Source organism: Macrosteles quadrilineatus, unplaced genomic scaffold (assembly GCF_028750875.1).
Source record: "Macrosteles quadrilineatus isolate MER2022 unplaced genomic scaffold, UCM_ALF_1.0 Scaffold_4__1_contigs__length_99947679, whole genome shotgun sequence".
Taxonomy (NCBI): domain Eukaryota; kingdom Metazoa; phylum Arthropoda; class Insecta; order Hemiptera; family Cicadellidae; genus Macrosteles; species Macrosteles quadrilineatus.
This window is the reverse complement of record NW_026542597.1, coordinates 34,401,642-34,417,642: the sequence shown is the minus strand read 5'-3', so window position 1 is coordinate 34,417,642 and position 16,001 is coordinate 34,401,642. Positions and strand designations below refer to the sequence as shown.

At 37.6% G+C, this 16,001-nt stretch overlaps 1 protein-coding gene across 4 annotated transcripts; it reads right to left on the bottom strand.

The window, feature by feature from the left end:
- Positions 1–3,656: 3,656 nt before the first annotated feature.
- On the bottom strand, positions 3,657–15,409 carry LOC128991955 (plancitoxin-1-like). Of its 4 annotated transcripts, none has more exons than XM_054415261.1 (8): positions 15,271–15,409; positions 11,726–11,857; positions 11,229–11,424; positions 9,016–9,253; positions 6,576–6,773; positions 5,983–6,088; positions 5,733–5,865; positions 3,657–4,993 (listed from the first exon to the last, which is right to left on the bottom strand). In XM_054415261.1, exons 2-8 carry the CDS (start codon positions 11,818–11,820, stop codon positions 4,871–4,873), a joined length of 1,089 nt encoding a protein of 362 aa, XP_054271236.1. In that variant the 5' UTR covers positions 11,821–11,857; positions 15,271–15,409; the 3' UTR covers positions 3,657–4,870. The 4 variants fall into 4 exon arrangements, with proteins under 4 accessions (XP_054271236.1, XP_054271237.1, XP_054271238.1 ...); XM_054415262.1 differs by having other exon boundaries at positions 11,726–11,851; XM_054415263.1 differs by having other exon boundaries at positions 11,726–11,851; positions 15,301–15,392.
- Between the last annotated feature and the right edge of the window lie 592 nt (positions 15,410–16,001).

Here is a 16,001-nt window from a genome sequence, read left to right as displayed (position 1 = left end):
TCTTAAAAAGGTTGCTTTGCATGATGTGGTAAAACAATCATCAAACTAGAATGATCTACGGACTTCATTCAAACTTTTTTCTCTTAGGATGAACAAAGGTTAATAAATAAATTAAAACAAAATACAATATGCAGGTAAAGCATTTAATTTCATTCAGTATGAGAAGGTATATATTTTACTTTCTGCATTGGCGGTCCCAGGATTTCATTTTGGGGGGATGGCCTGGAGGGTATGGAATATCCCCCAGAAAAAAGGGGGGTCCGGGGCTCCTAACCAAATACAACTTTTTATGCCCTACTTAAAATGGCCCATAAAACTATTTAATGACCACTAGTGTACCTGTTGCTCGAATTCGAGCAATTGCTAAGTAGGCTATTACAGGCGTTATTTTAAAACGAATAACAGTCATAACTTCTGATGAATTTAATAGATTCAACTTAAAGATTATGGAAATACTCAAGATGTACATAACAGATCGATATATTCAACATTTCTTGTAAATAGTGTTTTTTTTTTACAATTAGCCTTACTCATAGACGCATTAGGTTATGTCCATAATAACGATTGTAAATTCTAAAAAAAAAAACATTATTTATAATTCTTCTATGACTTTCCTATGTTTCCATAATTTGCAAATCGGTTCTTTCAATGATTACTAAGAAATGCAGTACAGTATGTTAATTCAGTTTTCTTTTTATTATATTAAATCGAGGCTCTCCAGCTTTTTTCTATTGTAATATTTACGCCAACCCAAATTCAAATACCGGTAGTAAATATTTCATTTCAACCAAGTCAGTAAATGTTTGCAGCAAACTCCTCGTTCCCACTACCAGGGCCGTCGCGTGGTTTTTTGGCGCCCGGGGCGGGATGTTGCCAGGCGCCCCCCCCCCCCCAACACAGAATGAGTGATGATGTCGCTATCTTTGTTTTAATCCCCAAAAACAGACACCTAAAGGGATTGAATCACCTTACAAAAATACTAGAGTCAGGAATTTGGAATTGATTAATAGGGATAAATTACTTAAATTTTGTATGAAAATCTTTTTTAATTGATGATAACCAAATCCCATTTAATTTAAGAAAATGTTAAAATGTATTAAAAGCACTATACTGTATATGTTATTAATTAATAGAGAGCAAATTGAAATTAATGCAATGTATGCAAAACCTCAAACCAAACCTACTCTGAATAGAATTTTTATACAGAATAAAAGAAAACCATGTTATCATATTTAGATGTGAGATCCTAAACATTAAGTGTAAATAACTCTTAATCACTCATCAAACTAAGCTGGCAGCTCAGCTGAGACTGCCGTAGGAGAAAGGAGTGATTGGGGTAGGGGTGGTTTCCAAGGTCGACCGTCGACCGGTCGGGCGAAATAAAAATAGAATACGGCAGCTACGTGTACAGAGCAACACCGCGAACCGCGACATTGCAATATTAGATAATTAAGACATTGCAATACATTAAGATAATTAAGTTGGGACAGAGCCTTCAACTTCACAGCGGAGTTGATTGTTTAGGCTATTATTACTAAATTTAATTCAATACTATATTGATATTTAATTTGGAAAACATTGCAAATTATAAAGTGATTGGTATCAAATAATGTATTTGTTCAATAGAACTAGTATTCGTGGTTATACATAACTTTCCAAAATACGTTATGTGCATCTAACTTTTTTAAATTTTGTTGCATTACTTTTGCCGCGGCGCCCCCCTGACCGCGGATACCAGGGCGGTCGCCCTGGTCGCCCCACCCACGCGACGGCCCTGCCCACTACCACCCCTGGCTTAGGTCTGGGACTTATTTGCCAGGCCAATTCCCCGTGAAAATCTTCTTTCTTTTTAGGCTACAGCCACTTTCAATCCTCGTTCAGACACATTATGTGTCCAAAAGCCTAACGACACGACTCCCTTCCCCATGCCACCCTGAGGAATAGGGATCATTGAAATTCGCTCTAACCATTCCTCTCCCCTTCATGGGCAAGTTTTCATTCCTTTTCTTTCTTAGTTTTTGTTTGTTTCTTTTTTTAAATTTAAAAGGCTGTACGTATCCCTGGTTTTTCCTAATTCCCTAGCTACTTTTCTAAACATCTCAATTGTTTCCTTGTCACTCGTCATGTTTTATTTTCTCATCTCTAGACCTCTCTTATCCAAGACTTATTCCTGTTCTCTCCTATTTGTCTCCTGAAGTGAACAATTTATAAATTACGTGACTCGTGGTTTTTATTTCTCCACATCTACATACTTCCTCTTCCACCAGGTGAAATCTCCACAAATTCACCTTGAAATTTTCCATGTCCTGTGACAAACAGCGTTTCATAATGGCCCATCTCCGAATCTTTGTTTCAGTCTCCTTCTGATGTTAGGTATATATCAGAACGTTTACCTTTAAAGCTTTAACATGAAACACTCTGCTCCCAACGCATTTGCCATTCATCTAATATCTCCTCTCTTCTGTTTCTGATGTAGTCCTACCTGCCTCCTTGTCTTCCATAATCAACAGCTTATTCAGCGATTATCCAACAGTCCTAAATTGAATGTGAAATCTTCAGGTGGCTGTTGGAGAGCACACTTAAACCCAACACGGAATGGTGCTTGCTGTATTCGGCTATCAACGACAATAGTATTATTTGTAGTTTGCATTTCGTTCGCGTCTACCAGTTAAAAGTTTGTCGGCCTCCTCCTATTGGACGTCTTATAGTCTCCATTATGTCGAACGTTTTTTGGTTATGTTTTGATTTTGTGCAAATAAAAACTAGTTTAAAACAGTGAAACATCAATCTTTTCAAATAATCTAATAAATCTTTATAGCACATGTCTCCAATTTTAGTATAACCAGCTGTTTCAAATATTAGTGACAATTTCAAAGGATTCATCTGTTCAAATGTATACAAACATTTTCTCCCTAAGAATAACATGGGAACTTTGAAGGCCACTGGGGCAGAGCCCTAATGGCATTCCAAAGTGTTTTTGTTTTATGGCAAAACTACATGCTAAGACCTTTCTAACGAAACCTTGGACATGGTGATCAGTAGCACCACCACTCCAAAACAATTATGACAAAAATATGCCTCGCGTATTAAATATATAGATTCCCGTACATTTCATGGCCAGTAAAAAATTAAGTACAATTCCTGGATTTCCTGGTTGGTAGACACCCTGCTCAACGGACAGTAGAACCCTCATATCCGACCTCGGAATAACCGACTCCTTGGGATATCCAACCTAATGTACGACCCCGTCTAGTTGTTTCCTGTCTGGGGCAATATCACTGAGCGTAATTGGTTGTCTGAAAGGCCGATCACAAATGTTGCTGTAATCGCGGCAGACAATCCCCACTGTTACCGATAACAGGTGTTGCCGCCGTTGCAAGAGATGGCATAAAGGCACGGTGACTGGATGTTATGCTCCTCCCCATATCTGACCTTTTTGCCGTTCCAACCATGGCCTGGTCTCTTCATGGTCGGATATGAGGGGTTCTTCTGTAATTAAATACTCAATATAATGAATCCTTGGTTTGGTCCCATGGAATTTGCTATAATAAAATCAATTCAACAAAATACACAATTTACATTGTATTGAGTTCTTCACACACGGAATAGAAATAAAAAATCCAAAATATAAATAAATATATTTATTTTATCTTGGTCATTGGTTTACATAAAATGTAATGTATTGATCTCAAACCTTATATGAAAGAAAAAAAATGCTAACTACATCTAATAAATATAACATATAAAGCTGAAAATGACAGTACACTTTTGTTCGTATCCAAATTTAACATTCTAAACACAGAATTAAAAATACTAGTGTTTCTGACAAGCACTCTACTATGTCCCAAATTAACAAAACAATTGATTTTAAAAATAACAGGAGACTTTCTCTTAATCTGTACTCCTCGGGGCCAAGGCCTAACCGAATAATGGGTTTTCCAGTTAATAATATTTTATTTAAATTTTGGGAGAGCATTGTATTTAGACATGTGATCACTGGTCTCAAATCATTCCCACGAGAAAAGTTGTTTCAGTACCGCCCACTTTCTTTTGATCCAGTCCGGCTAAACCTGATAAGCATTGTCCGGATAAGAGAGAGTCTACTAGCATTAATTTTTATTACCTGTAGAAATATGACGATTTAAAATAACTCAAATGCTAGCCTAAATAATACTGATATTGTTAAACCTATCTTAACACTATTTCTGTAGGTAGGTCTACATTTTGTGATGCGTTAGGTATATAATAATACGTTTATAAATAAATATATCTCTCAAAATACTTTCTATAAAAATATAAATGTTATACATCCAAATAGCTATCACTTATTAATTCAGTCAATACGTTTACAAAGGTACAACAATATTCTGTAATCACATCAATTTATACCTAATTGATATAAACTTGATTCAACTACCAATCCTTTGTGGGAAAAGTAAATATAGTCTAAAACATTGTTTGGTGGACTTTTTGATAATTTTGGTCTTGGTTTGCTTTGAGCCTTACATTGCTATCAAAATCTACTCATGTGATATTAAAAGTACTTTTTGGTAATATCCGTTGCATAAAATCGTGATTTTGGCACTTGGAAAAAAATTATATATTTGTAACACTTCGTCCAAAGTAGTAGCAACGGGTTCAGGGTTCAAGCTGGAGTTGCATTTAATGCATTCACAGTGTGAAATTGCGACAATTATTCGGCAGGTTGTCTGCACAATAAAAGTTCACGATATTGCCGTGGTTGCGGTATACAATTACTGCTTGAAATAAAACTATTCTTCCCTACTAATCCGGTGCACACCGGAACTTATGTTTCTTGCAAATAGTTTTTGTGATAGTGGTCTGACCCAGTCATAACCTCAAACCACTCTCACACAAGATGCACGGACGGCTTGGGACAGCTCTGCACACTGTTGATAGACTCAAAGTAAGCTCTCCACAGCTTCGGGTCACTTACACACACAGTGCCACCGCCTCTTAGAGCCTGCGTCATCTGCAATGTAACAATTGATAGATACAACTCACATAGACACTGTTGAAATACCTATACAGCTCCAGTATGTAAAAAGTGAAAAATAATAAATATCTAAAAAATATGACAAAGTGCACTGGAAAAAATTACTGATTATGTCTAATACACCAACTTTTTAACCAAGCCAAAATTATAGGGCGTCTTACTGTAAGTTAAAACATCTTTTTATATCACATTAACTATTTCAGTACCGTAACTAAAACAAAGATTGAAAAAATAATTTAGACAATAACAATAGGAAACTCTAGGAGTGGCTTAATCAACTACATTATTTTTAAATAATAAATAGGCTACAGCTGGTTCATATAGATGGAATGTCTACTTCAATATCTAAAATTCAATGCCACGACTCGTTTGTCCTGCATAATGGAAACCTTTATGAAAGAATAGGGTGGAAGAAGTGAGTGAAAAATTACTGTATACATTTTAGTAGTACTTGACATACCAATATTGTTTTTGTTTTCTGTGAATCAAAGGATACTGGACTTTGAACTGTTGAGTACCGGTACACCTTCAGAACTATTGGCTGGGAGACACGACTTTTTGAACATTTTGGGTGTGGGAAACGGGCACCGGTGAGGTTCAACTAGTGCAGTGGAGATATCACGCTGAGAAATGTTGTAACGTACTATATGTCATAATAAAATAATATAGGGGGTTATAGACTTTGAAAGCATTTTTATGATACCAAGTCACTTACCGCCCTGTTGATGTCTCCAATGCAAATCCAGGGGTTGTCCTTCGACTCAGATACGGCCCACTTGGAGTGGTCCTTGGTTGAGTGGAATGATTCTCCTACAACATTGATGTTGACACCTTCCACGTTCTCCACACTAAATAGCAAAACGAAGATGAAGATAGCTTACATATAATTTATCCTAATCAAAGTTAATTGTTTTTCAGGGTGAATTAGAATACAAGATCTCTGGAGCGCAGCCAATAGAGTTTACCTGTAAGGGTGATCACATGAGGAGTTCAGACGTCCTACTCCGTTGGGCCAAGTCTCTACGAGGAGATTAGCCTGCAGAGCTGCAGCGACCCAGTCAGCATACAGGTCTACCAATACAGCAAAATAAGGATTAAAACCATTACCAATGACGGGGACGCAATCTGCAATCTCCCAAAGCTCCCTAGTCAGTGGTCAGTGGGACTTTTCCTCCTCTACATCAATCATTGTTGGGAAATGTAAATTCTAAAACTACCTCAGTTTGTGGAAGAGTACTTAATTTTTTAATACGTATCGTACATAACCAAAGGCAATTTTAGATAAGTCAGTTTTGTACACACAGCAATTTGCTCTCACTATATTAAGTCTACAAATACAGACAAAACCAACTATTGACTTTTTAACAATTCATTAGCTTTTAGTTTACAACAGTACTCAGAAAGTTAGTTTATGTCGAGCAGAAAAGGAGTCGTTATGTTGCAAAACCTCAGCTGTCAAGCTGTTGTTTCAAATGTAAGATCAGGTGGAGGGGATGGAATAACTTCACCATCAAAACCACCTGAATTTTGTGAACAGTAAGTGAGTAATTTATCTCACCCTTGTCGAATTTTGGCGTTTTGGCAAAAGTATGGAAGACAGTTCCCTGAGAAGAAGTGATGGTGTCGCTGTGATAGTACGGTGGAGAAGTTATGTCTGCGCCAAGTGCTGCCTTGGTCAGTTGAGGATATTGCGGATCCAGCATAACTGGGGTGGAATTGGCGAAGATTTTTGGGTCATTAAACATAAGCTGTAGCCCTAAAACAAGACAAATAATAGGAAAATGTAAACTACTATTTGGGTTACAAATCTTATTTCGGATCAATGGCAAAAGAAAATAATTAAACGTTGTTGGATACTACACAGAGAGGTTAGGCACAGGAGAAACATGCTTGGGACTCCCATATGCTTTCAACACTAATATTTTGTGCCGGAAATATACTTGTGCAAGGAGGAGCCCGAGCGACGAGCACTGGGCGGAAATTCCTATCGCACAGGGCACAGTGTCTTCCTCAACCGTGAGCGTTGAAGTAAAAGAAATAAATAAATTAAAAAAAATGTCTATTTAACAATTGTTTTTCAGTACAACTGCTTTTCAGAACGTCTTTCGTCGATAACAATAATTAAACTAACAAATAAATGAAAAGAACAATAACAAAACAGAAACAAGACAATATAAATAACAATAATCCACCATCAGTGTACAATTCATTTATCTTAACTCTAAAGATAACAAGGCATATTTTTTGAGGCTAGAGGTGAGGTTGTTGTACAGCTTTGGGCCGAAGTACGAGAAGCTTCTCCTTCCAAACTCAAGCCTCACTCTTGGAAAGTGAAGCTGGAGACTTCCATGGCGGGTACTGCGCTGAGAGACCTCCTGAAAGAGAGCCTCTCAAGAAGGTACTGTGGCTCCTGTAGGACAAGAGCCTTGTGCAGCATGCAGTACGTCATGAAACTGCTAAGGGCCCTTTCACACGAGGCCACTGGTGGCCGCCACTGGTTGCCCGCCACAGCTTTAACATTGTTTTAAATGGGACCTTTCACACGCAGCCACTGTAGTTGCCCGCCACTACACAGTGGCCGAGCAGTGTTTCCTCGCGCAACTGCTAGTCGGCAACCGCCGGCAACTGCAGTGGCGGCAACTCGTCGCGGGGCATTGAATTAAATGGGAGCTTTCACACGTAGCAACCAGTGGCCGCCACCGTGGATGAGCGCGCAGCTACTATTTTGAATCAGTTCACGTGCAGACTGCAAAGACAAACACACTATGGTAGTTGTTGAGTGTTTTCGTGTTGAATTGTTTGTTTGTGAAAATGAGTGATCAGAAGAAAAATAAAGAGGACGTTGCTGAAAAAGAAAAAGACAAAGGAAAACAACAGAATAAGAGAATAAACAAAATAATAGAAAACAAAGTTAATACTGAAGATCTAATTTGCGAAATTGAAAAGTAACCGGCAATTTGGTATAGCACACCTGTGTCTTTGCCTTATTTTCTTTATTATCAACGCGAGAATAAGGAGATGTTCATTGTTCGACAGCATTTTCACAACTACCATTGTACAGTGGCTGTATAGGTCGGCCGCTTAGAAAGTGACCTCCTCCAGCATTGGTTTAGCATTAGCGCGCAGGTCATTTTGTAAGCGGCCGAACTATAGTAAAGTGGCTTGTAAGTTGCCTGTATCATCCACTGCAGTTTCCCGGCCGGTAACTGGTGGCGAACACCGGTGGCCGCCACCAGTGGCCTCGTGTGAAAGGGCCCTAACAGTGTCTTCTGTTGACATCCCCGCTACAGGCCTGAATGGAGTGACGTGTTCAATTTTTTTGAGGCAAAAAATGAATCGAATAGCAGAATTTTTCAGTTTTTGCATTTGATTCATGTCTTTGACAGAGATGCTGTTTCCATAAGCAGGGAGACAATATGTAAACACCAACAGGACCCAGTGACTGCATGAAACGCAGCTACGCAGATTCTGGCAGCAGACTTCTGAACCTGTACAGCCCTTTCAGCCTTCCTAACGCGCGCCAAGAAGCATGTGTGACACGGTCAGAGAAGGTGAGGCTGCTATCGAACACAACGCCATGATGGAGTACATGATGGATCATGAGGGGGGTGGCGGTGTTGGACTATGCCCTAGACATCAGCACTAGTGCTAACCACTTAAATGTACCATTGAGTGTTTCCTCTGTATATCCTCTGTGGCCACTGTTACTTTACTCAGGATTAGTGCATCCCAATTAATAATCGTCATTTATTCAACCACTACATAGCATTGGCCAGGTAGTTTAAACACTAAAAAAAATTAATAATACAGAAAAAAAACATGTACTTACTTGGAAAAAAATAACGGAAGAGGATTCAAAAGAAAAGCAAAGAATTGTTTTTGAATTGACACAGTTAGATAGTTAGAGGAGATGAACTAGCATTGAATGTGAATAGAAAATAGTTATTTTAAAAGATCAACTTAAAGTCCCAACAACGTTTTTGATTGTTTTCACTTACCTACAGTCTCAAGCTGTTGGGGTTTCAGCGTGATGCACAGGAAGCTTTGTCCGTTCCGCAGCCCTGTGTGCGGGTAGCTGTATGCCGCAGTGTCAGGTGGAGGGGGGTAGTGAGGCACACTGTGAACCAACCAGAACCCTCCTGACTTGCCAGCAACAACCACCCCTTTAGTGTGACCACCGGTCAAAGTAGTTTCACCATTGGGAGGCTGGTCATTGTAGAGTACAAATAAAGTGTCCTAAAATTTACACCCTTGGGGTTTGAGAATGTTTCCATAACAGGAAGGGAAAATGAGGGATATTTGTAAAAAATAAGAAAAATAGAGTTGTTTATCCTAAAAGAAAAACCAAAATTTTTAAATATATAAGATTAATGTTCCCAGTTTTTTTTACAGAACCGTAATTTGAACCTTAGGTGTGCCTAGTTTTGATACACAGACTTTTCACTTAAGCAATAGACAAATTATTACAGCAGACCGTTATCCAAAGCCCGATCATCTGAAACTGAATCTGAATCTAAACTGACTTGGCGCTAAGTTCAACCAAAGACCGCTGAACTCAGGACGTTCCAAGATTGTTATGTTGGAGGTAATCAAAACTCGGGAAAGGCAAGTTAACATGTAAATGTTGTTAATTAAAATGTTATAAATATTTTCCTCCTAATGACCAACTATACGGAATAGTTAATTGAAGACTCTTAGTACCAATTGTTCTAAATAAATGACTCTCTAAAGTGTGCAAAGCTTTAACCTCAAGTTTTTTTAGTTGAATGATGCAGTACTAGAAACCTTGTCAAAAAGGTTAAATGTTGAACTGAAAAATTAGGAGAGGCTAACTGTTTGCTAATAAAATGTTAAGAGAATGTTTGTTTATATAGTTTTAGAGCTATAAATTTTCAAAGTTAAAGCCATATTTCCAATAGACTACACCAATTAACTTGATCAAATTACTGGTACTAGGGAAGCCTAGTCACAGGATTTTTTAATAAGCTATTAGAGGACTCATGCTGCTCCGCAGCGTTAAAATAAATATAATATAGTATAATAAAATAAATATAATGAAATCAGGTATTTCACTGAAGGAATTATGTTTTTGGTCAAATAATACAGTAGGTTAATATATGTTGATGCTTGATGTGAAATCTTTACGTTCATGACTTCAATTTAAGACCTAAATCATGAAAATCGGTTGGGTAGAAGAGCCAAACGAACTAGGAAAAGAAAAACCAAATTTTTTAATATATAAGATTTTACTGAACACAGGGATTAACTTGCCTGTGTAAAGGGTCATTGCTCATTCAAGACACTGTAATATGTAATACTAGCAGAGTACCCGTCCTTCGTACGGGGTTGGAATATAAGTATAAAATGCTTATTGCAGTTATACTCAAGCTTTGTGTTTGCAATAAGGGAGGACACAGTTTGTTAAAATTTGCTTTTTTTAAATTTACAGTATTTTATAGTATTACACATCTACCATAGCCATAATTTTCTACCACTTCACCTAAACAATAGAGAAAAATAAATTATCAACAATTCGCAAAATATCACAAATTATTCATGAAATGAAAAACATAAACATAACTGTAAACAATCCTACTTTGACAGTTCTCATTGCGAATCACAGTTTTTTGTTGCTGCTTAGTTCAAATTAGCTGTTTTCATAAATGCAAAAAATATAGTGCTGCACCCTGTTGGTAAATCTTATAACTTTTTAATGCTTTTCCATATCATAGAACCAACTTTTTTAGTTGAAACAGCTGACTAAATTCTTTAATTCCCTTTAAATATGAATACTCATAAGGTTAACATGGGGAATTACAGAGCCACTGGGGCGGAGCCCGAAAGGATTTTTGAGATAAGAATATGCCTATATGTTAATCGGGAATGTAAGCTATCATCATGCCAAATTTCAGCCCAATCCGTCCAGTGGTTTAGGCGTGATTGAACTTCAAACAAACAAACAAACAAACAAACAAACAAACAAACACACAAACTTTCACATTTATAATATTAGTAAGATAAGATATGATGACTGCAGTCACAACAAGATTGCCTTTGCAACTTATTCTGTACAGGTACTTCATTACCACATAGTCTCGCAGTTTATAGTTATGGGTAGATACAGTTCTTAAGAAGAAAAAAATAAAGAAATTTGTACAAGAAATGTTTATCAAAATTAACTAGCTCATCATGAAAAAAACGTTTGTTGTACCTTTGAAACATTGCTAGACGAGGCATCATAGAAAAACGATAATGTCAATCCTGGTACTGATGTTGAGTCGTTTATTGACTTCTGAGACAGAATCCATCCTGTGTCCTTGGTAGATGAGGAGTAGGCGTAACCGGTTCCATCTCTAATAAAAGGATTCTTGTTATCTTTCAGCTCAGGTATTTTATAGATTACAAACCTGAAATACAGGAGAGAGTTAGTAATTTGAAATAGCTGACAAATGGTCTTAGCACATCCGCTGGTTGTATGTTGGTGGAACAGGAGGTAGGAACAGCTAATGTGTGAGTTAAGGAATATTTCTGACAGGAAATGTCAGGGTTTCAACATTTCATAGTGACTGTATAAAGCATAATACAACATAGTGTTATCCTGATTTGAATAGACCTCTAGGCTTTGTTGGCAAAAATTGAGGTAGAGATAAATATTAGTGAAATTATGTCCGCTAATGCAACAAACTAAATTTGCCGATATCCACTTACCAGTCAACTGGATTGTTATTTTCATCAACACATGAGTATGCGCAGATTCCCGAAGATAGGAAGGCCATGGCAGAAATAAGTACAAGTAGAAACATGTCTTTCAAACAAGTATAGGTACTTAAACATCTGAAACTCAATAAACACTAATTATTAACGTCAGTTTTTGTGGAGTGTATAGAAGAAAACATTATAAAAGAGGAAATGAATAACACAACTAGGGCCTAACTCAAACAAGAAAAGAGTTCCAGGCAGTATTTCCATTAACATTTGTGGTTGATTTTTATAAAATAGTTTCGAAACCTACTTTTTAAATTGTCCAAGTTTTCAAAACAATCGGTGAATTAATTTAAAATCAAACGGTTAAACCTCCATATGGGACATCCTGTAAATTCATATAAAAACTCCACTTAATACTAAGCACTTAATTTATGCTTAGAGCCTTATTATGCGCGGCCACTCCAGTCGCGCTCGACCGCGACTGGCAGTCGCTTCAGGTAGCCACAGGTGTGGCTAGGGGTAGCGACAGGTGTGGCGAGGTGACGCGTCTAACCGAATTTTATACAGACTTGCATGTACTTTCTCTGAGTGAATAAGTAAAGAAGCTGATCTGTTTATTTTAATTTTACTTAAGCGTCGTAAACGTAGACGAAACAAAAGTATTGGGAGGCAATCCGTTACTACAACTAAGAACTTCAGGAGAATTTTTCAGTTTTTATATCATGATCTCAGAGAGGATGACAAGATGTATTTTTGTTGTTTGATAACCTTGTAAAAAGAATGACTTATCTGTATCGCACAAGAAAATTGATAATTTTTTTCAGCTAAGGAGAGGCTAGCACTTACCTTAAATTACATATTATAATGTTTTTGAGTTGATATAATCATAGTATTTGTACAAAATTAGCAGCAAAATTTGGCTTTGCGTTGCCCGGGTCAACATAAAATTCACAATAATGTTGATAATTGAGTAATACAGCCTGTATCTTGAACTTAACTTATTCAAATGGTCAACATCTCAAATGAAAGCCTTTGTTTTGAGGGGTAGCCTGTTTTAAGACCAAGACATGTAGAATAACTTAAATAAAAATGGAGTTACGATCTATCATTGATTGTGGATAGATGTTAAAATAATAATAATTGTTGTTGATTCGTGATTCAGTGTAGCGTGTGCTTCACGTACGTCCGATCTTACAGCTCAAAATTAAAGCTGGCATTTTACTGAAGGTTCTTAGACCAAAACTGTATAGGATAATGTAATCAGAACTGGCAAATGAAACAAATCTGATTTATTTTTTTGGTCAAGTAATGAAGTAATACAGTAGATACATGAATGATGATGTTTGGTAGCAAATATGTTCGTGAATACATTTATTTTAAGACCAAAATTATGAAAATTGGTCAGGTAGAAGAGCCGAACCAACCCGGAAAAGAAAACCCAATATTTAATAATATATAGATAAGATTAATATAATAAAATGTTGAAACAAAAATCAGGACTGAGGTGAGGGCAGAGAGTAGGGTCCGCTGTGGCCCGCGACTGTGGCTGTGCGTAATAAACAGCATATGATAACATGGCCCGCTGGTGACGCGGCAGTCGCGTGGGCTCGCGACTAGTAGCGAGGGTGCGCGACTGGAGTGGTTAGTCGCGGCGACTGTCGCGTGCCTCGCCACCGCAGTCGCGTCGCTTAATAAGCTCCATATGATAACATGGCCCGCTAAAAGTGGCCTTTGAGCAGTCGCGGTCGCGCGCCACTCGAGTGGCCGCGCATAATAAGGCTCTCAGTATAAGCATAAAATATTACTGATTAAGTTTACAGCTGATTAAATATTAGGCTACTGGTTACTGATGCAGGAGAATGCCCATTCATTAGGCACTGCTTCATTCAGTAGCACACTAGGCTACTGCATGGCCTGCAATTCACCAGACAACAGGACTCCAGCACATATTCTGCCCACCATACTTTGACAACTTGGCTATGAGTACCTCAGGAAACACCACGTCATGAGCCTTGCTGAGATCCTAGAGTCTCAGGATGGTTGACTCGTTTTTATAGAGGTGTATAACGTCAACAACACATGCACAGGTTATATAGATCTTCCACCTCCATCTCTATCTAAACCGTGCCGAAGAGAGGGATGGTTGGTTGTTAACACGAATATTTGAAAAAAAAACCGGTATGGATCATAAAAACAAACAAATGGCGTTTTTGGCCTGAAAATAAACATTAAGTTATTTACTTACCATTGCTTGAATGGAAATGCCAAAACATATGTTAATGCTATTAGGCCCTACAGTATTAACTTATATAGGATTCAGGCCAACATCGTCATTTGTTTATGTTAATACTTTTTTTAATACTTTTATTTGAAATGGCAACCATACAAATGTAGGTATTTTAAGCCAAGTATGAATGGAGATGAGTGTAGGAGTAGCGCGATCTTGTAGTCTTGATAGTGACTAAGGCCGACTTGTTCCTTAGACACAGCTGTCAATTAATAAAAAAAATAGGTATTTACCTTCGTCTACAGCTCAATCTGTTGTATCTTGAGTTACGGCCGTTTCGGCATTATAATGCCATCGTCAGACGTTGAACATTCAGCTGAAGTAGCGTCGTCATAGTTGAAACACATAACACGAACACGAATAACATTTTACATTTACTAACAAAAACACAACGAACCGATCGTTGTGTTTTTGTTAGTAATTGTAAAATGTTATTCGTGTTCAAGTTATGTGTTTCAACTATGACGACACTGCTTCAGCTGAATGTTCAACGTCAACGTCTGACGATGGCATTATAATGCCGAAATGAGCTGTAGAGGAAGGTAAATACCTATTTTTAATTAATATCACAGCTCAGGGGCTAAAAATGGATTTTAATTGTTAATGAATAGCCTAGACAGCTAATGGCAACTAAGAGACCTACAGTTTATAAGTTAGTGGAATCCGAACCACTTTTTTGCCATGGTATATACGAATTGGTCTAATTATCAGGATAGTGCTGCGGATAGTCGTATTACTCACTCGTGCGGACGTTAATCCACACCAGGGAGTATCGCATCCACAGTGCATGCCTATAAATATCCACAATTCGTGACCTCCTAGTAGCTGGATTACAGGACGACGCCACCCGTCCCAGTCCATAATGATCCATACCACGTTTTATGCTGGTTTATTGGCAGTTTCACATTGATGTTTTATTCTAGTATTTGTAGTTGTTATACTCTAGGTAAACCATACATTTCTCTTCGTAGCTGTCTCCAGCACCTTAGAAAGCACAAGGAGTATGGAGATGGAGCCACAGTTTGACAGAAGTGATGGTATGTGACATGTGCTACGTAAACAATAACCATTGTTTTTGCTATATAGCCCTATAATCATAAAACTAGAAGCTATAATAAATCAATAGTACCCTCTTCCTGGTTAAACCCATTCATGTCTATTGTTAAAACCTTAAGCATAACTAGGCCTACATGATCTTAAATTTTAAATTAAATATGTATCAACATAACTGGGTAGGGTAAGTTAATTATTTAAAACATACCAATAAACCTAAAGATAACAGCGGATAGACCCAATAACTGAATTTACTGTAATCCTGGGCTGGCTTGAGAGTTGTTATTGTTTTGTTTATGATTATGTTGTGTTGAGAGTTTGACACTAGAAGTAGGGACGGACTTTGTTTTTGTCGTCGACGTCGAACACTTGACAGTTGAGTTGACACAACCATTCATAACACAAATACCACTGAGCTATAATTCTAACTGGAGGTAGCACTGAATGTCAAAGATGCGTGTCGCCAGCCGCCATGTTTGCGTGAGGTGGGTGTCCATAAGAAGCCATATTATTGCTATAACTATTATTATACTTGGCTTAAAATACCTACTTTGTATGGTCACCATTTCAAAGAAAATTATTAAAGTATTAAAAGTATTCAAGTATGACAAAAATACTCACTGCTATACCAACCTAGTTATAAGAAGCCATGTTATTGCTATGGTAAGAAAACTTACTGCTATACCAACCTAACAAAATCAGCGACTCGCTTTTGACAGACTTCTGCCATGGCAGTGCTACCTCCAGTTATAATTTTAGCTCAGTGACAAATACGCATTACGCAACGCATGAGAGTCAAATACACTACACGGGAGACTTCGACGGATGATTTCGACAAATATGCGCAATGGTTATCACTAACGATGCAAACATAACAAAATTTACAGAGATAATACCATACTGCAATGCCAAATGTCGAAATAAACCTAACTTATTATG